The 20,110-nt window shown below is 44.6% G+C and overlaps 1 protein-coding gene across 1 annotated transcript in view; it reads left to right on the forward strand.

Moving 5' to 3' along the window:
• The first annotated feature begins 512 nt into the window (after positions 1–512).
• Positions 513–20,110, forward strand: part of LOC135522064 (cyclin-dependent kinase 14-like) — a 222,440-nt gene continuing 202,842 nt past the window's right edge. Inside the window, exons 1-2 of the mRNA XM_064947981.1 lie at positions 513–984; positions 9,432–9,463. Coding sequence (XP_064804053.1) covers positions 891–984; positions 9,432–9,463 — 126 coding nt within the window. The 5' untranslated portion in view covers positions 513–890. The remainder of the gene's footprint in view (positions 985–9,431; positions 9,464–20,110) is intronic.

Genomic DNA, 20,110 nt, shown 5'->3' on the forward strand with positions numbered 1-20,110 from the left:
TTTTTTGTTGTTGCATAAAGTTACAATAGACGGTTTCCTACTAGGACTTACTTCCAAAACATCCCTTCACAACACCCAACACTACAATGGAATGATCAAATAATCCAATAATATTTTAAAACAAAGGATATTTGGAAGATATTCATGATCGTATTTGATATTATTGTTATTATTAGGTTATTTGCATCATTGGCTAAGATATATTTTGATATGTCAACAATAGCCAAACTAATTGTGGTAGGCTGAATGCCACAGTATAGTAGACCATCACACTTTCACTTGTTGTGAGTTACTTTTATCTGAACAGCGGACTCCCTGGCTATGAACCCTGCGGATTTAAATGGTTCTATATTTGTTTGTAATCGAGCGGCACTAAAGCATGATTGATAGATCAATGGCAAATCACAGTATCCCCTGTTCTTATTTGGCCAATCGTTGCGCATCCTGGGCGGGGTTTGTAGCTCTGCTGGAGTATGTTTTTTTCTTCCCTCTCGCAGACGGGAGAGAGAGAATCCCAAAAATGACATCCAGATTGCAGGGGAGCAGAGCAGAGGGAGAGAGAGACTGAGTGAGAAAGAGACTGGGAGAGAGAAAGAAAGAACTCAAAAACCCGTTCAGTTTCAGGGAGACAACAGAGAATATCAGCCAGCCCATGTTTTATTGTACAGCTTCATACTTGGCATCTTGTGGAAAATTCCGACTTTAGAAATGTCGTTGGACACAAAGAAAACCTGAGAAGAATACACCAATGTGTTTTTGAAAACAAAAGCGTTAGCATAAACGTTTCCTGTTTCTTGACATCGTAGTAGAACGGAGAACCCCTTGGTTTGAAACCTGCGCTCCTCTCCAGTTTTGTGAAGACCACTGTCTGCTGCAGTCCAACCGTCAAGATGTGTGACCTGATGCCAGCTTCGCAACCTGCTGAAAAAATCGGCAAAATGAAAAAGTTGCGAAGAACTTTGTCAGAGAGCTTCAGTCGCATAGGTAAGTAGCCTACCCCTACTGTAGCGGTTTTAGTGCAACAATGCATAGCCTATCTCAGTTAACGGTTATGGAAAACGGTGCTGTAGCCCAGGGAACTATTCTAATAATGTCCATTCCAACTAGTCGGGACGATAGCGGAATTTCACTATTACGAAAAAGCTTTTACATGCGGTGGCATTCACACTGGTGGCAATCACTTTTACGACATTACGATTATGCATTATGGCAATAACTGTAATTGTGTTGCTGCAATTCAACACATTGTTACACTGTAACCGTGAATGACATTAGAAAAAGTGCATTCTAAATACATGGCTATGATATTAGCTATGTGAATATGTGAATATTGTAAAGTAGTTCATGTTGAGTGTTATCATTACTGCCGTATAAAACATCAGGGATTTGCCGATGTGCTTATTGTACAACTGGAAGGAGCTTGCTTTCCAAATGGCCTGCGTGAGTAAACTCAGGCATCTAAGCAGGTACACACACTGCCCTTCTCTCTCTCTCTCTCTCTCTCTCTCTCTCTCTCTCTCTCTCTCTCTCTCTCTCTCTCTCTCTCTCTCTCTCTCTCTCTCGTCCCGTGTTGGTCTATACGGTTTGGTGCATTAAAGGCTCACAAAATATCACTCCCTATGTAGACGACAGTTATATATTCTCTCCCCACAAATGAACTGATCAGATACAACAAGAAGAGGGAACATTTACCAATATTGGTCGAATATGAGGCTGCATGAAAAAAGGTCGGCATTGACTTTTCTGCTGCATGGATTGTCCTTGTCCATATTGGTCACTGTTGCTGCTGATATCTGCATTAGCCATCAACGTGGTGCACCGCACTATATAGGCATTGATTGATCACTCACTCTCTGTCTGTGTTTCACGGATGGTTTAACAAAGAGCATTACATCTTAGTTAGAGAAGTTGGGCTTCTTGTAACCAAATCATAATGCTTACTATACTATATACCAGTAGATATTATTATTTCCATACATGTCCTAATACAGTTTTTCTCAATAGCTAAAACACTAAAACCTATTGGCTGAACAAAGTTCTCAGTTGCCTGGACTCATTAAGCTAATTATGCAGTCTGTTGTCAATACCTTAAACCATTTCACATGGTAAAACACAGTCTGTTGTCAATACCTTAAACCATTTCATATGGTAAAACACAATTTGCAGATCTCACTTAGACTTTTCAGCAAAATTCTAAACAGATTCTCATTCTCAAAACACATTCTACACTCTAATGCACATGTCATTCATACTGGTAAACATAAGTGGCAACAATCAAATACAAATAGAGAACATATGTCATTGATTGAACACAAACACTCAAAATTGATTTAACGTGTTTCAAATGATGCGACACAACCAATATAAGCCAGTTCAGAGAGCAAACAGAACAAAAAATAACAAAAAAACAAAATTGCAAAGAGCAAAGCAGAGTAGTAATTTCTGATCAATTTTGAGCTACTATGATAGAAAATGTTTTCGTTCAACAAAAGACAATGACGGAAAAATATGAATATTTTTTTTGATAAAAAATTTACCTCTCCCTGAGAATTGTATGTTTTGAACCATGTGTTTTCTATTTTTCGGTGTATTGTTTACTGATTGCTTGAGAGTATATATCATTTTGATCAATATGTTTATGATTTGAGAGCAGTGTTTGATTTTGAACACAGGTCAAACTGTTTTGAGGCGAATGTTTCATTTTGCAAGAGGAGTCAGAGGTTATGTTTATAGTGCTTGAAGATGAGGTTTTGTGTTTAATGTTTTCAGGAAATGGAGCAAGGTTTCAGAAATTGTGTTTTAGCAATTGAGAAAAACTGTAATACGCTCACACTCAATGTCACATCATAGTTCAGCCTGGTCTCATAGACTAGACGTAACATAGTAAACGTAAATCCGGGACCCTCAGTTAGACCATTATGTTACCTTTGGTATGGTTACACAAGACATATTGTTACTTAAGGCAAAAAAAACGAAGGTAGGCTGTTTGGTCGGGTGGAAAGGTTGCGAGTTCGAATCTCATCATGGACAACATTAGAATTTGAGCTAATTAGCAACTTTGCAGCTACTTACAACTTTTTAGCTACTTTGCAGCTTCTTAACCTCTAGCGTCGAGCAATCCCGTATCCGGGAGCGTAATCATAGCCTCAAGCTCATTAGCATAATGCAACGTTAACTATTCATGAAAATCGCAAATGAAATGAAATAAATATATTGGCTCACAAGCTTAGCCTTTTGTTAACAACACTGTCATCTCAGATTTTCAAAATATGCTTTTCAACCATAGCTACATAAGCATTTGTGTAAGAGTATTGATAGCTGACATGGCATTAAGCCTAGGATTCAGCAGGCAACATTTTCACAAAAACAAGAAAAGCATTCAAATAAAATCATTTACTTTTGAAGAACTTTGGATGTTTTCAATGAGGAGACTCTCAGTTAGATAGCAAATGTTCCGTTTTTCCCAAAAGATTATTTGTGTAGGAGAAATCGCTCCGTTTTGTTCATCACGTTTGGCTAAGAAAAAACCCTGAAAATTCAGTCATTACAACGGCAAACTTTTTTTCCAAATTAACTCCATAATATCGACAGAAACATGGCAAACGTTGTTTAGAATCAATCCTCAAGGTGTTTTTCACATATCTATTCGATGATAAATCATTCGTGGCAGTCCTCTGAACCTAATGGAAAAGTGGACGCAGCTGGAGATTGAGCAATAATTTCGACGGAGGACCCCAAGCGGACACCTGGTAAATGTAGTCTCTTATGGTCAATCTTCCAATGATATGCCTATAAGTACGTCACAATGCTGCAGACACCTTGGGGAAACGACAGAAAGTGTAGGCTCATTCCTGGCACATTCACAGCCATATAAGGAGACATTGGAACACAGCACATTCAAAATCTGGAGCATTTCCTGTATGAAATTTCATCTTGGTTTCGCCTGGAGCATTAGTTCTGGGGCATTCAGAGACAATATCTTTGCAGTTTTTGGAAACGTCAGAGTGTTTTTTTTCAAAGCTGTCAATTATATGCATAGTCAAGCATCTTTTCGTGACAAAATATCTTGTTTAAAACGGGAATGTTTTTTTATCCAAAAATTAAAAGAGCGCCCCCTATATCGAAGAAGTTAACATGTTAGCTAACCCTTCCCCTAACTCTAAAACTAACCTTAACCCTTTTAGTTAACCCTAACCTTAATCCTGTAACCTAACTCTTAAACTTAACCCTAACCGAATCCCTAACCCAGCTAATTTTTTCCAGCTAGCTAACGTTAGCTACCTAGTCATATGTTTTGCTAATTTGTAACATTGTATGTTTTCCAAATTCGTAAAATATAATATAAATTGTAATTCATAACATATCATAAGACATGGGTGATGGACATCTTCAAGTTAATACATATCATACGAAATGGAACATATCATGCTAAATGGAGTTGGGAATTTGTTGTGGGACCCAGATTGTAGGCTATTTATGCTACCTTGCTATTCCAGGCTATGCTACCACCTTGCATGTCAATTGCTAACTATGCTAAAGTCATTTACTGTAGGATCTACAAACTCACAACTCTATCTTTGTCTTTTAACCGTTACTGTGTATTTCCAGTACATCGCTATGACAATGCAGCCTTCTGACCTTAGCTGAGGTTAGCTGGGATGAGACTGTTGGCCTACTTCAGGGATCATCAACTAGATTCAGCTATGGGCTGATTTTTTTCTTGAGGGGATGGACAGGGGCCCGAAACATAATTACAAATAATTTGTAGACTGCAAATTTGTAACGCGTGCACTGAGAGTCGGGAACAATTTCAGGGAGTGAATTGTTTAATAAATAAATGAAAACATAATACAAAACAAGAAACACAAACAACGCACAGACATGAAACTGAAACAGAAACAATGATACCTGGGGAAGGAACCAATGGGAGAGACAGATATAGGGAAGGAACCAATGGGAGAGACAGATATAGGGAAGGAACCAAAGGGAGTGACATATATAGGGCAGGTAATCAAGGAGGTGATGTAGTCCAGGTGAGTGTCATTATGCGCCGATGCGCTTAACGATGGTGACAGGTGTGCGCCATAATGAGCAGCCTGGTACCTTAGTGGCCGGAGAGGGAGCACACGTGACAGTACCCCCTCCCCGGCGCGTTCGGCTCCAGCAGCAGGACACCAACCACAGGAACGATCCCGGGGATCAGGAGCGGACCGGTCGCCTCCGCTGAGGCGCAGAAACCTGATAAACCGGCTGAGGCATGAGAGTCTGATGAGCCGGCTGTGACCTCCTCAGGTGCCTGGGTCGAGGCACGGAGACCTGTTCACCCAGCTGAGGCATGGGAGCCTATCGAACCCGCTGAGGCTTGGGAGCCTGTCGAACCCGCTGAGACATGGAAGCCTGTCGAGCAAGCTGAGGCATGGTAGCCTGTTGAGCCAGCTGAGGAATTGTAGCCTGTCAAGCCAGCTGAGGCATGGGATCCTGTCGAGCCAGCTGAGGCATGGGATCCTGTCGAGCCAGCTGAGGCATGGGAGCCTGTCGAGCCAGCTGAGGCATGGGATCCTGTCGAGCCAGCTGAGGCATGGTAGCCTGTCGAGCCAGCTGAGGCATGGGATCCTGTCGAGCCAGCTGAGGCATGGGATCCTGTCGAGCCAGCTGAGGCATGGGATCCTGTGGAGCCAGCTGAGGCATGGGAGCCTGTCGAGCCAGCTGAGGCATGGGAGCCTGTCGAGCCAGCTAAGGCATGGGATCCTGTCGAGCCAGCTGAGGCATGGGAGCCTGTCGAGCCAGCTGAGGCATGGGATCCTGTCAAGCCAGCTGAGGCATGGGATCCTGTCGAGCCAGCTGAAGCATGGTAGCCTGTCGAGCCAGCTGAGGCATGGGAGCCTGTCGAGCCAGCTAAGGCATGGGAGCCTGTCGAGCCAGCTGAGGCATGGGATCCTGTCGAGCCAGCTGAGGCATGGGATCCTGTCGAGCCAGCTGAGGCATGGGATCCTGTCGAGCCAGCTGAGGCATGGTAGCCTGTCGAGCCAGCTGAGGCATGGTAGCCTGTCGAGCCAGCTGAGGCATGGGAGCCTGTCGAGCCAGCTGAGGCATGGGAGCCTGTCGAGCCAGCTGAGGCATGGGAGCCTGTCGAGCCAGCTGAGGCATGGGATCCTGTCAAGCCAGCTGAGGCATGGGATCCTATCGATCCCGTTGAGGTATGGGAGCCTGTCGAGCCAGCTGAGGCATGGGAGCCTGTCGAGCCAGCTGAGGCATGTGAGCCTGTCGAGCCAGCTGAGGCATGGGATCCTGTCGAGCCAGCTGAGGCATGGGATCCTGTCGAGCCAGCTGAGGCATGGGATCCTGTCGAGCCAGCTGAGGCATGGTAGCCTGTCGAGCCAGCTGAGGCATGGTAGCCTGTCGAGCCAGCTGAGGCATGGTAGCCAGTCGAGCCAGCTGAGGCATGGGAGCCTGTCGAGCCAGCTGAGGCATGGGAGCCTGTCGAGCCAGCTGAGGCATGGTAGCCTGTCGAGCCAGCTGAGGCATGGGAGCCTGTCGAGCCAGCTGAGGCATGGGAGCCTGTCGAGCCAGCTGAGGCATGGTAGCCTGTCGAGCCAGCTGAGGCATGGTAGCCTGTCGAGCCAGCTGAGGCATGGGAGCCTGTCGAGCGAGCTGAGGCATGGGAGCCTGTCGAGCCAGCTGAGGCATGGGAGCCTATCGATCCCGCTGAGGTATGGAAACCCGTCAAGCCAGCTGAGGCAGGGAAACCCGTCAAACCCGCCGAGGCATGGGAATCTGACAAACCAGCTGAGGCCTCCCAGGTAGCTCTGGTTCTGACACCCGGACCTGACATCACCTCCAAAACAATTATTTTTTAAATTAAACGCTCCCTGATGCTTCCCTTTGGTGAGGCAATTTCATTATGCACTGATGCGTGTAACAGTGGTGACAGGTGTGCCGCATGGGGACCTGGAGGCCAGAGAGGGAGCACACGTGACAAAATTTACTATAACATAATCATTTCAAACCTTGCTTACATTTGCTCACGATTGTATACACTGTAAATCTCTGTATAATGCGTGGGAATACTTTGGAAACTATTTCTCAAATTATAATCAATTGGAACTGTCTTTTATGTCCAATAATTATAATAATAAACATATTATTTTATTATATAAAATAATATCCCCCTTGGGCCTCCAGTTGGGGAATGCCTTCAAACAGCTTGGAAAATTCCAGAAAATAATGTCATGGCTTTAGAAGCTTCTGATAGGCTAATTGACATCATTTGAGTCAATTGGAGATGTACCTGTGGATGTATTTCAAGGCCTACCTTCAAACTCTGTGCCTCTTTGCTTGACATCATGGGAAAATCAAAAGAAATCAGCCAAGACCTCCACAAGTCTGGTTCATCCATGGGAGCAATTTCCAAATGCCTGAAGGTACCACGTTCATCTGTACAAACAATAGTACGGAAGTATAAACACCATGGGACCACACAGCCGTCATACCGCTCAGGAAGGAGACGCGTTCTGTCTCCTAGAGACCCACTGAGGATGTGATGAAAGAAATAAAAGCTGAAATAAATCATTCTCTCTACTATTATTCTGACATTTCACATTGATAAAATGGTGATCCAAACTGACCTAAGACAGGGAATTTTTACTAGGATTAAATGTCAGGAATTGTGAAACTGAGTTTAAATGTACTGTATTTGGCTTAGATGTATGTAAACCTCCAACTTCAACTGTATTGTATTTTATATTTATGTTATTGAATACGAGTCCATGTTTAGTTCTGTGTTGGAAATGTTCAATATATCAGACTTGTATGTGAATGAGTGTTAGAACTAAATAACAATGTCTTGTGTATTGACTCCCATTTAATGCAGTTGTAATGATCCTACTGTGTCACTGTTCTCTGATGAGAAAGACACAATTTTATGGCTCCACGTCTAGATGACTCTTCCTCAAAACAATGCCATTGACACAAAGTCATTTCACATCAAGGCCAAACAAAATACTGTTACTCCCATCTGTAACTTCCCCTGTCTCATTGTGTCAGATTAGTTGTGATACCCTCCAATCAGATAATTATTGAGTTCATTATGAGAAATTTGTAATTATAGAGATATTTATTAGGCTATGTTTCCAAAAAGCATTTTTCAGCACTCCTCCCAGGCAATGTGGATTGGTTTGTCTTTCACAGTTAAAAACAATGCTGAAGATAAGATCTGGTTGGCACTGAATGTACTAGCTGTCAAGGAGGAAACAATCACACCGGCAACACAGCATTGTTTACCTTCCTTTTCATAAATACGAAGGATATTGCTGTCCAATGCAATCACTATGACTTCCTGTGATTATAGTTATAGTGGCGAGAGAAGACGAGAGCTCCTCAGTCATACCAATGGGCTTCTAGTGTTGTGTTGCTCTCTCCCTGCCACACCTGGGTTCAAATATTATTTGAAATCTTTCAAAATTACTTACAGCGTTTTCTTAAGCCTGCCATTTGCGTGGGGTGTGCACTATTGGGACTATTTATTTTACCCCCCTTTCTCCCCAATTTTGTGGTATCCAATTGTTAGTAGTTGTCTCATCACTTCAACTCCTGTAAGGGCTCAGGAGAGACGAAGGTTGAAAACCATGCATCCTCTGAAACACAACCCAACCCAAGCTAAGCCGCACTGATTCTTAACACAGCGCGCATCCAACCTGGAAGCCAGCCGCACCAATGTGTCGGAGGAAACACCGTGCACCTGGTGACCTGGTTAGCGCGTGCACTGCGCCCAGGACGCCACAGGAGTCGCTACAGCACGATGAGACAAGGATATCCCTACCGGCCAAACCCTACCTAACCCAGATGACGCTAGGCCAATTGTGCGTCGCCCCATGGACCTCCCGGTCGCGGCCGGCTGCGACAGAGCCTGGGCGTGAACCCAGAGTCTCTGGTGGCACAGCTAGCACTGCGATGCAGTGCCCTAGACCACTGCGCCACCCGGGAGGCCTCTTTTGGGACTATTCTATTGGTTCCGTAGCGCCAGGCAAGATCAATCACGCACAGCTAAAGTATATTTAAAGATTTCAAATACTATTTGAAGTGATCCCAGGTGTGTTCCCAGCCATTCACTAGTTTACTAAAGATGAAGCAGTGTCTGAAAGGTCTGTCTGATAAACACAAACAAACTCTTCTTCTGAATGCTGCCAGTGTCGGATCATGTTGATTGACCTCGGACTGTCTGCCTGAGTGCCTACCTTAATGAAGGAAGCATAATGAATATTTATCACACAAATAGGAAATCAGGACACAATTACAGGGCTGTGTGTGTGCGTACTGTACGTGTGTGCGCGTGTGTGTGTGGGTTATAAGTGAGTGCAGACTGGTTGTAGGCACTGTTTTTGTTCCCTGTTCAGAAGACGTCAATGTGAATTTCTTCTTTTCTCTATTTTCAGCTTTCAAGAAAGAGGACAGTGGCTTTGATGAGGTGAGTTCATGGATTGGTATCATGGATTGAATTCATAGACAGACAATGCTGTGGTGATACTGTATGCAGTTCAGTAGTTTATTTCTATGAACGGACATTAGATAGGGTTTGTAATGTGCTCATGTGTACTGCATCAGGGCTGTCCTATCATCTCAGTAGTTCCAGTCCTCTAGGCCAGCGTTTGTCACTAGGAAGCCAACCAGACACATTCTGTGGACAGAGAAACTAACATCAGAATGATGAAAGTATTAGTGAATGTTTTCCCAAGTATAACAATGCGTGTGTGTGTGTGCGCGTGTGCGTGAGTGTGTTTGCATGCGAGCGTGTGTTGATGAGGAAGCCGATAAGGCCATAGACACTAGGATGTAAATGTTAAATGCGTTGGCAGGGAAATTCTGCTTGCTTGCTCTTTTGAGTTGAAGTAACATCGATTTTTTTTTCTTCCCCCAAGCCCTCAATGCGGTGCTTTAGATTGGTATCTAAAGAGATGTTCTTGGTGAAAGATAAGGCTTAAATCCTGTGGTCTCTAAGCCTTTCCCGTTTCCTGTTGGAAATTCAAGTACACAAGGTGTAGAGAGACTGAGGACACAGCAGCCAGTGTGAATGTTTGCTGATCTTGCTTTGGTTAATGATAACCTTATCTGTTCAGCTTATGAAGGCGGTGATGGTACAGACAAACCAGGGATTGCATTAACTAACTGAACAGCTCTGCAAATGGAGGCTGAAACTAATGCCGGGCATACACTACACAATTATGCCATGAATTCCCCACGTTTTTGCCATCCTAGACACATTTTCATGATCGGGGTGAAACCCTATGAACTTGGGCTAGGATCAATACGTCAGGACTTGCTGTCACGACTTCCGCCGAAGTTGCCTGTTCGGGCGGTGCTCGGCGGTCGTCGTCACCGTCCTACTAGCCGCTACCGATCCCTTTTACGTTGGTCTGTTGGTTTTGTCTTATTAGTTTCACCTGTGTGTATTTTAGTTTAATTAGCTTCCCTATATATAGTAGGTTGTCCCGCCCTTGTTTTGTGCGGGATTGTTTTTGTTTCTCTGTTGGATTGTGGTTTTCATGTGTATTCTCCGGACTGTTTTTGTCCTGTGTTTGGGCTGGTCTGTTCTATGTGCCCTGTATGTTGGGCTGACCATTTTTTGGGATGGAGAATAAATCACGATATACAGAACCCTGCTCTCTGCGCCTGATTCCAACCCACCACTCCTAGTATCCCATGACACTTGCATAGTTTGAGTGGGTCAAGGACGCACTGACCATGGCTGTTCCGTTCTCCAGATCCCTGTCGGATGTCCTGAAAGTTTTTGGGACACATTTAGGTTGTGCATCTTGTAGTATGAGCAGTGCTACAACGCGATTGTGCAAGGAATGCTGCCAATAGCCAATGAGCACTCAACATGTGAGACCAAAACAATGATGGCAAAGAGGAAAGTAACAACTACACGCACCGTGTGGACCGAGGTGATGGAGGACAGATTGGTGGAGCTGTGGAGAGAACCTGGCTGCCTTCAATGTGCAAGCTCCTTTTACGTGCCCCAGATGAGCGCAGTTTGCTCATTCCATTGGTCTTTAAGTGAAATCTCCACCCACCCGGGGCACCGGGCCATGCAGAACAAACTCCACCAATATTACATCTGCGTCCTACCATGAATGAAACCAAAAATATAATTTCATATTATCGTTACTATTTCATAATAAATCCATATTCTGCGCCTCCGGATAAAAAATAATCATTCTGCCCATAATAATGTGCACACTTACAAAGCAGCTCACTGTTTGTGTGTCAGCATTTTTCCCCACAACAACCGAGAAACACAGGGCAGGATCAACTAGGGAATCATTGTTTAATGTGAGCAGCCACGTTCTGGGGTTGAGGATGGAAGAAAGGAAAGATTTGGGACAAGGATATCATGAAATGTGACCACGTCCAAGTTGTAAAGATTTTAGAAGCTGTGTCTGGTATGTCCAGCACAACTGATGCACACAAGGGAAGAGCCACGATTAGCTGTTTTTCTACCTCTGCTAAATCTCTGGTGATGTCCCCTCCTCCCATGTCCCTGTATTCTTGCCTATCCCTACACAGATTATAAGACTGATGGGCAAATACTCCCTGCTGCGCTCTCTCTCTCTCTCTCTCTCTCTCTCTCTCTCTCTCTCTCTCTCTCTCTCTCTCGCTCTCTTTCCTTGTCCCTCTCTCCCTATCACTGCGGTGGCCACCTTTCATTTCATAATGAGCATCTCCTTTCCATGCTTTTGTAGAGAGAAGCAGAACTCTAACCTTCCTCTGACCACTGGTGGACTTACCATTAGGCAGAAGAGGCAATTGCCTCAGGCCTCACATCATCAATGGACCTCATGAGCTGGCCATACATTTTTTAAATAATATTCAAATCATCCCCCCCCCCCATGCTCCGCTCAAAGCAATAAATGAATCCCCATCATAATCAGTGTATAAGATAGAGATATCCACCGATGTCAGCAGAAGGTGGCAGAGCTACAGCAGTGTTTGTCAAATTAGGTAACTTGTTACCGGGGCGAAATATGAATGGAAATGAATAGGGCATTTCCACGTCAAACCTTCCACGTCATCAATTAATATTTTTGTATCCTAAAATTCTAAATCAAATATCTAAATCATCCTTGGTATGAGCATCTTAAAACTATTCCATATGCTAGCTTAGTAGTAGTCTCACGTTGCCAACATTTTGTATTGCAAAAACAGTTTGAATGTTGGCTCCCAGCAGCAATATTTTGATTGGATGTTACTTTTCAAGAATCCTTGCCCAGAGGCCCGTTGGTGCCAGGTGTTATGTTCGGCACTGTTTTCTGACTGGATAGGACACATTTTGCACATTTTGCAACATTGCAGAAAATGGAAGAAAACCTGGGGGGAAACCGTTTTGTCAGAAATGTGCTCAATACACAATCCAAATATATCGACATACTGTATATTGATGGAGATTTCAATCAGCGATTTCCAGGCCGTCTTCACCATGCACGGTTGCACATACAACACTAATTTAGTGAGCACTATTGGAGCTCCCCCCAAGCAAGGCATTTGATTGATTTGATGTGTAGCGAGGCGTCACTGATTTACATCTGGTCTCCACCCCATTTTGATATTTAGGGAAGACTGGTTCTCAACTCAGCCCTTTGTCCTCGGACTCTAAGAGGATACAATACACATTTCTTCAGTAAAAAGGCAGGTGCTGCTGATAAAACTGCCATCGTTATCTAAGTAGAGGACATGTACAGTATGTGTAGCCCATTTATCTGACGCTGTCTGGCATGTCATACTTTGTTTTGGCCAGACAGCATCAGATACATGGGCTACATATAGTAACACAGAGGGGTGCTGTTTCGCTAGCTCGGATGCTTTCGCCGGGGAGATAGTTTCAGCCTCTATTGAATTGAAGGAAAGTTGGCGGGTGCACAGTGCACTGTTCGGATGCTGGAATTATTTTGGATGAACGTGTGAAGGTAACCTACTTTCGAAGTGATTATTTGACAATCAGATAAAAACATGACTGGTTGAGTTCATGGCACATTAAAAGGTAATACAGACTGGCCTCTGACGGGGGCCTCCAAATCACTAAGCCCACCCCTGGCTCTATTTAAGGACTTTATTGGCATGGAAAACATATGCCAAAGCAAGTGAGCTAAATAATAATCAAAAGTTTAAAAAAAAGTTATAATAATAACAATCTACAGTAAACATTACACTCACAAAAGTTCCAAAATAAGAAAGACATTACAAGTGTCATATTATGTGCAAATAGTTAAAGTACAAAATGGAAAATAAATACACATAAATATGGGTTGTATTTACAATGGTGTTTGTTCTTCATTGGTTGCCCTTGTGGCAACAGGTTGCAAATCTTGCTGCTGTGATGGCACACTGTGGTATTTCACCCAAATGATATGGGAGTTTATCAAAAATGGGTTTGTTTTCTAATTCTTTGTTGATCTGAGTAATCTGAGGGAAATATGTATCTCTAATATGGTCATACATTTGGCAGGAGGTTAGGAAGGGCAGCTCAGTTTCCACCTCATTTTGTGGGCAGTGAGCACATAGCCTGTCTTCTCTTGAGAGCCAGGTCTGCCTACGGCGGCCTTTCTCAATAATAGCAAGGCTATGCTCACTGAAAGCTTATAGTGAAAGCTTTCCTTAGGTTTAGGTCAGTCACAATGGTTAGGTATTTTGCTACTCTGTACTCTCTGTTTAGGGCCAAATAGCATTCTAGCTCGCTCTGTTTTTTGTTAATTCTTTCCAATGTGTCAAGTAATTATCTTTTTGTTTTCTCATGATTTGATTGGGTCTAATTGTGTTGCTGTTCTGGGGCTCTGTGGGGTCTGTTTGTGTTTGTGAACAGAGCCCCAGGACCAGCTTGCTTTAGGGGACTCTTCCCCATCTCTCTGTAGGAGATGGCTTTGTTATGGAAGGTTTGGAAATCGCTTCCTTTTAGGTGGTTGTAGAATTTAACGGCTCTTTTCTGGATTTTGATCATTAGCGGTATCGACCTAAATTTGGCTCTGCATGCATTATTTGGTGTCTCTCTCTCTCTCTCTTTCTCACTCTCTCCCCCTCTTTCTCTCTCCCAATTTCCCTCGTTTTCACTCTTTCTCTCTCCCTCCCTCTCTCACTCTCTTGTAATCTGCAGTCTCAGCTCTGTGGTTGCACTGAGGAAGTGATTATGCTCTTTGTAAGACTTTGTCATCACAGGGGCTTTGCACAAGTCATTATTTGTGTTGGCACTGGAGTTATTTAACATTGGCATTAGTTATGTTTCCTGTGATTATGCTGATGAACATAGATTAGATATATCTCCACCACCAGTCCATTTTATGCTACTGGGACTTTTGTGGTGAAATAATGTGAACCGGACCGCTCCAAGAAGCCGGTGCCCTGGGAAATAGCCCGGACCATTGGCTATAAATGGTCTCTGCCGCCAGGGAAACAATTTAAAGAATTTAGGAAAGAAAAATAACCATTTCCTGTGCAGCACCAGGGTGTCTCTGAGTGAGCAGTAGGGAGAGGAATTAGCCGGCGTGTGTTTGTGTCTTAAAGAAGGGTCCATTGTTTGCTACATTGTTCAGCTCATGCCCTTTCATCATTGTCAGAACACCACGAGTCTGATTAAAATGTACCCAGAGTAGCTAGCCTACTACACTTCCTGAAGAGTTATCAACAGCACCCTGTTAGTTTGTCTTGATATGAAATGGTTGCTCCAAGGTAATGTGACTGTATCTGGCACAGAAAGAGATGTCATCTGGTCATAACTCCCAGAGAAAGAGACCAGTCATCCACAGCAGTCTTTATCCCCCTCTCTCCTCTTCTCCCTGTCTCTCTCTCCTCTTCTCCCTGTCCCTCTCTCCTCTTCTCCCTGTCCCTCTCTCCTCTTCTCTCTGTCCCTCTCTCCTCTTCTCTCTGTCCCTCTCTCCTCTTCTCTCTGTCCCTCTCTCCTCTTCTCTCTCCTCTTCTCTCTGTCCCTCTCTCCTCTTCTCTCTGTCCCTCTCTCTTCTTCTCCCTGTCCCTCTCTCCTCTTCTCTCTGTCCCTCTCTCCTCTTCTTTCTGTCCCTCTCTCCTCTTCTCCCTGTCCCTCTCTCCTTTTCTTCTCTCTCTCTCTCCTCTTCTCCCTGTCCCTCCTCTCTCCTTTTCTCTCTGTCTCTCTCTCCTCTTCTCCCTGTCTCTCTCTCCTCTTCTCTCTGTCCCTCTCTCCTCTTCTTTCTGTCCCTCTCTCCTCTTCTCCCTGTCCCTCTCTCCTCTTCACTCTGTCCCTCTCTCCTTTTCTCTCTGTCTCTCTCTCCTCTTCTCCCTGTCTCTCTCTCCTCTTCTCCCTGTCCCTCCCTCCTCTTCTCTCTGTCCCTCTCTCCTCTTCTCTCTGTCTCTCTCTCCTCTTCTCCCTGTCCCTCTCTCCTCTTCTCCCTGTCCCTCTCTCCTCTTCTCTCTGTCTCTCTCTCCTCTTCTCCCTGTCCCTCTCTCCTCTTCTCTCTGTCCCTCTCTCCTCTTCTCTCTGTCTCTCTCTCCCCTCTTCTCTCTGTCCCTCTCTCCTCTTCTCCCTGTCCCTCTCTCCTCTTCTCCCTGTCCCTCTCTCCTCTTCTCCCTGTCCCTGTCTCCTCTTCTATCTGTCCCTCTCTCCTCTTCTCTCTGTCCCTCTCTCCTCTTCTCTCTGTCCCTCTCTCTCCTCTTCTCTCGGGCCCTGTCTCCTCTTCTTCTCTGTCCCTCTCTCCTCTTCTCCCTGTCCCTCTCTCTCTCTTCTCTCTGTCCCTCTCTCCTCTCTCCCCTCTTCCTCTTCTCTCTGTCCCTCTCTCTTCTTCTCTCTGTCCCTCTCTCCTCTTCTCTCTGTCCCTCTCTCCTCTTCTCTCTGTCCCTCTCTCCTCTTCTCCCTGTCCCTCTCTCCTCTTCTCCCTGTCCCTCTCTCCTCTTCTCTCTCACTCTTTCTCCGTGTCTTTGTCGCTCTTTCTCCCCATCCTGCTCCTATCTCTCTGATTCCTTCTCTCTTATATCTCTCTTATATATCTCTCTGTCTCTGTCTTTCTCTCTCTTTCTCTCTCTCCCTGCCACTCAATCTCTCTTTTCATCTCCCTACCTCTCTCTCTCTCTTTCTCCTTGCCCCCCTTGCTCCCCTCTCCTAGTGGAAACACAGGCGCTGTGCTGTGTGGCCTGGCTGAATGTTAAATAACACTGCTGTGGGTTTGACTGTTCTATTACAGAAGGCTGTTAGAGAACTCTGGGACGCTGAAATACACACACACACACACACACACACACACACACACACACACACACACACACACACACACACACACACACACACACACACACACACACACACACACACACGCACACACAGACACACACACACACACACACACACACACACACTGGAGTGCTGAAATGGCCTCTACTTAAGAGGAAGTCTCAGGAGGCATCATGTTGAGCCATTAGAATGTGCAGATTGTAAAGAATTGTGTGTGTGTGTGTGTGTGTGTGTGTGTGTGCGTGCGTGTGTGCTAGCACACACACGTCCTCAGCTGCTGCCCCATGGACTCAATCCAATTTTAGTTAACATGTAAGCCGAGTTCCATGAGTGTCGCTTTGTCTTCTCTTCACACATTGTATGCACACAGATAAATTAAAATGTGTAGCAATGCAAACAATAACTTAAAAATAACTAAACAATAACAATTGCAAAATATTGTTAGATTAAGGCCAAGGTCTTCAATTATTTCTGGCTATTAATAATTATTTTTTCCTTCCTTGTTTTCTCTTTTTTTTCTCTCTCTTTCTCTCTCCCTCTTTCTCTCTCCCTCTTTCTCTCTCTCTCTATCTATCTCTGTCTCTCTCTCTCCCTCTCTCTCTCTCTCTCTCTCTCTGTCTCTCTCTGTCTCTCCCTCCCTCTCTCTCCCTCTGCCTCTCTCTCTCTCTCTTCCTCTCTCTCTCTTTCTCTCTCACTCTGTCTCTCTCTCTCTCTCTCTCTCTCTCTCTCTCTCTCTCTCTCCCTTTCTCTCTCTCTCTCTCTCCCTCTCTGCATCTCTCTCTCTTCCTCTCTCTCTCTTTCTCTCTCTCTGTCTCTCTCTCTGTCTCTCTATCTCTCTCTCACTCTCTCTCTCTCTCTCTCTCTCTCTCTCTCTCTCTCTCTCTCTCTCTCTCTCTCTCTTCTGTCTCGGTCGCACGAGAACTTCATTATCTATTCTCAGCAGAATTGGAGTCTGGCACATTGAATAATTGAAAGTGTTTGGTGTCAGGATCAAAAATGAATGCCATAAACGTCTTCATCGATCACATGAAAGACTCCAGCGATATTAGTGGAGGAGCCATTAAGACTGAACCGGATGGAAAATATGTCATTTATTTCACAGGAAACAAATCACCTTTTGGTCCTTGGGAATTATCTGAAGGTTTTATAAAGGGAGGAACAGTGCTCTCCTGTCATCTGTGTCATCATCTTTTATGTCATCACTAGCAGTCAGTCACTCCTTGAATAGCAGTATGGTATAGGCTGGAGCCATTCACCAGGCCTTAGAATGTTAGCGTGTGAAGGGCGGAGGGAGAGAAATGTGGAGAAGAGAGATGCCTGGAAGAGTGAGTTTTTCCTCTGTCAGGGGATGTAGGGATGGTTGGGTCATAGTTAAGGACTGCTAGGTGGGGTAGATGGGGGAGAGAGGAGGAGGGAGGGGGGGCGAGAGATGCTGTCACGTATTCTGCCATGGTGATGCTTGGGGATGGACTCAGGTACCCAGATAGACCATGGATTTATCTCTCTCTCCCTCTCTCACTTGCTGACTCCTCAGAACAAGACTTTAGCCTTGCATTCTATCTCAGAGCACAAATGTTTGTTGTTAGAAACTGGTTGGAACTACGCTGGTGTTTAAGAGAGGAGAGGAGGAGGGGCAGCTGGAACACTGTGGATGCATATCATATTTTTCCTGAGTGACATAGCCACAGAGGTGTGACAGTTTGAATAGCTTGTATTGGATGTCTGTCTAGCACCATTAATTAAGTTTGAAATGCTGTCAGAACCTGATGACATTGTCATATTGTCTCGACATACATCCAGCTGTTTTCCCACGAGCGCGCACATCTGTCTCTAAGCCAAGGTCAGTGGTAATTGTTATTCGCTTAAAACACTTCCCATTCATAATTCAAAATGCTTAGAAAACGCAAGCTACAAACACCCCTGTTGATTTTTGGTTAAACTCTTCGTTGTTCAAAGTTTAAATTAAAACAGCGTATTTTGATGACTTTGAAAAATCCAATCAATGTTCTACATGCGGGCGCGGTAGCGTTGATTAGCGGGATTGACTCACTGGTTCCTGCTTTGAGGTCCCATTGACTTTCATGTCCTATAATGTTGTTCAAGTAAATCTCCACATTAATTCAATAACTGTTGAGCTACAAAGGGGTGGAAATTAAAAATAAAGGCCATATCTCTGTGAATAAGTCAGGAGGAAAGATAAAGAATAACGAGTAAGGGCCGTGGAGGCTAAGGAAGAGAGGAGAAGGGGAGAGTACCAGGAGACCAGTAGTGGCCTGTGGTGTGAAACACCATGGTGTTGATTACAACCTTCCTTCACCCTAACATTGATAACGCACGCGCACACGCACACTGATAACACACACAGGTGCCGCCCATGGCTTATCGATTCACCTAGCGGTGCGCTCGCCAATGTCACCCTTCCTGCCCCTGGATGTGTCTCAAGATTACCGTCCTCCCCATCCCCAAGCCCCAGGGTTCCCGTCCCCTGCATCTCCTAGATAAGGGACAGGGTCAAAGGTCATCGGGAATCTAGAAAACGCCCCTCTCCCGGTTCGCATCACCGTGGGCCACAACGTATGGCGAACACTCTTTAATGTTATCGTCAAGGACTCAAATAAATGAATCAAAGATGACATATATTGTCTTTCAGGATCATAGTTCAGAAATATCACACCTTTTGTTGTTCTGAGAGGCCTTACAGAGGTGATGTTTCCCTGCAGTCAGTGCAGTAGTTGATATCATATACTATAGCTCTGCTGGGAGATTGTGGATCCTGTCACTCTGACAGATGCATATACTTCATATCCACCATTCATCTATAAGTAGGACTGGAACCGCTATAATTTAAACTGCAGAACAGGTAGGATCCATATGCTTTTAAATAGAGTGAAACCAAACCTGTGAGTTCTTATAATGTGAACAGAGGACAACTGACGTCTCACTCATTTCTATTTCTCATTTCTGTAGTTCCCAGGAGAGAGAGAGATGATTCCCAGAGGCTTCTTCCCGTTCTGTACCGCATGTTGAATATTCCGACCGGAATCATCTGGCTTTAATCACGGCAGGATTTCATTTCACACTTTTCGCTCACTGTGCTGCTAACCTTCCTCTCTGTAAGCTGCTTAGCCATACTATCAGACAGCGAATATTATTAAATAAAGTTTTAAGCTGTGGTAGGAAGGGAACGATAAGGAAGGAATCTGAATGAGATTACGTTAGAGTAGGTCAGAGGAATAGTTTCTGAGACACTAGCTAGAGAATCCTCTTCTCAATTTCTTTCAGTGCTGAGACATTTTAGGGGGCATTCTGTAGGGTTGGAGTATCCCTCTCTGTGAGCCAGCGTAGATGTTTTCTGGAGGATATAGTTCACCAACTGTCCTATTGCACTGCAGAGGAGCTCGAGGGTCTCTTCATTGTATACAGATATTCAAGTGTGTGATTGTGTTTGTGTGTGTGTGTGTGTGTGTGTCTGTGTGTTTTCCTAGACAGGCAAGCTTGCGATACTAGGTTACTTTAGGTTGTCTATTTGTTGAGCAGGTCTGGTCCTCCAGAAATGCAGCAGATGTAGAGTTGACTTCATTCAGACATTAAGCAGATCCTACTCATATACACACATACACACACACACACACACTGGGAATGTTGTCCCTAATTGCTCTCTTTCTCTTTCTCTTCCACTCCATTCCTCTCTCTCTCTCTCTCTCTCTCTCGCTCTCTTTCTCTTCCACTCCATGCCTCTCTCCCTCTCCCCACTCTCTCTCTTTCCCTCTCTCTCTCTTTCCCTCTCTCTCTCTTTCCCTCTCTCTCTCTTTCTCTTTCTCTTCCACTCCATTCCTCTCTCTCTTTCTCTTTCTCTTTCTCTCTCTCTCT

The sequence above is a fragment of the Oncorhynchus masou genome, chromosome 30 (genome assembly GCF_036934945.1).
Source record: "Oncorhynchus masou masou isolate Uvic2021 chromosome 30, UVic_Omas_1.1, whole genome shotgun sequence".
Lineage (NCBI taxonomy): Eukaryota > Metazoa > Chordata > Actinopteri > Salmoniformes > Salmonidae > Oncorhynchus > Oncorhynchus masou.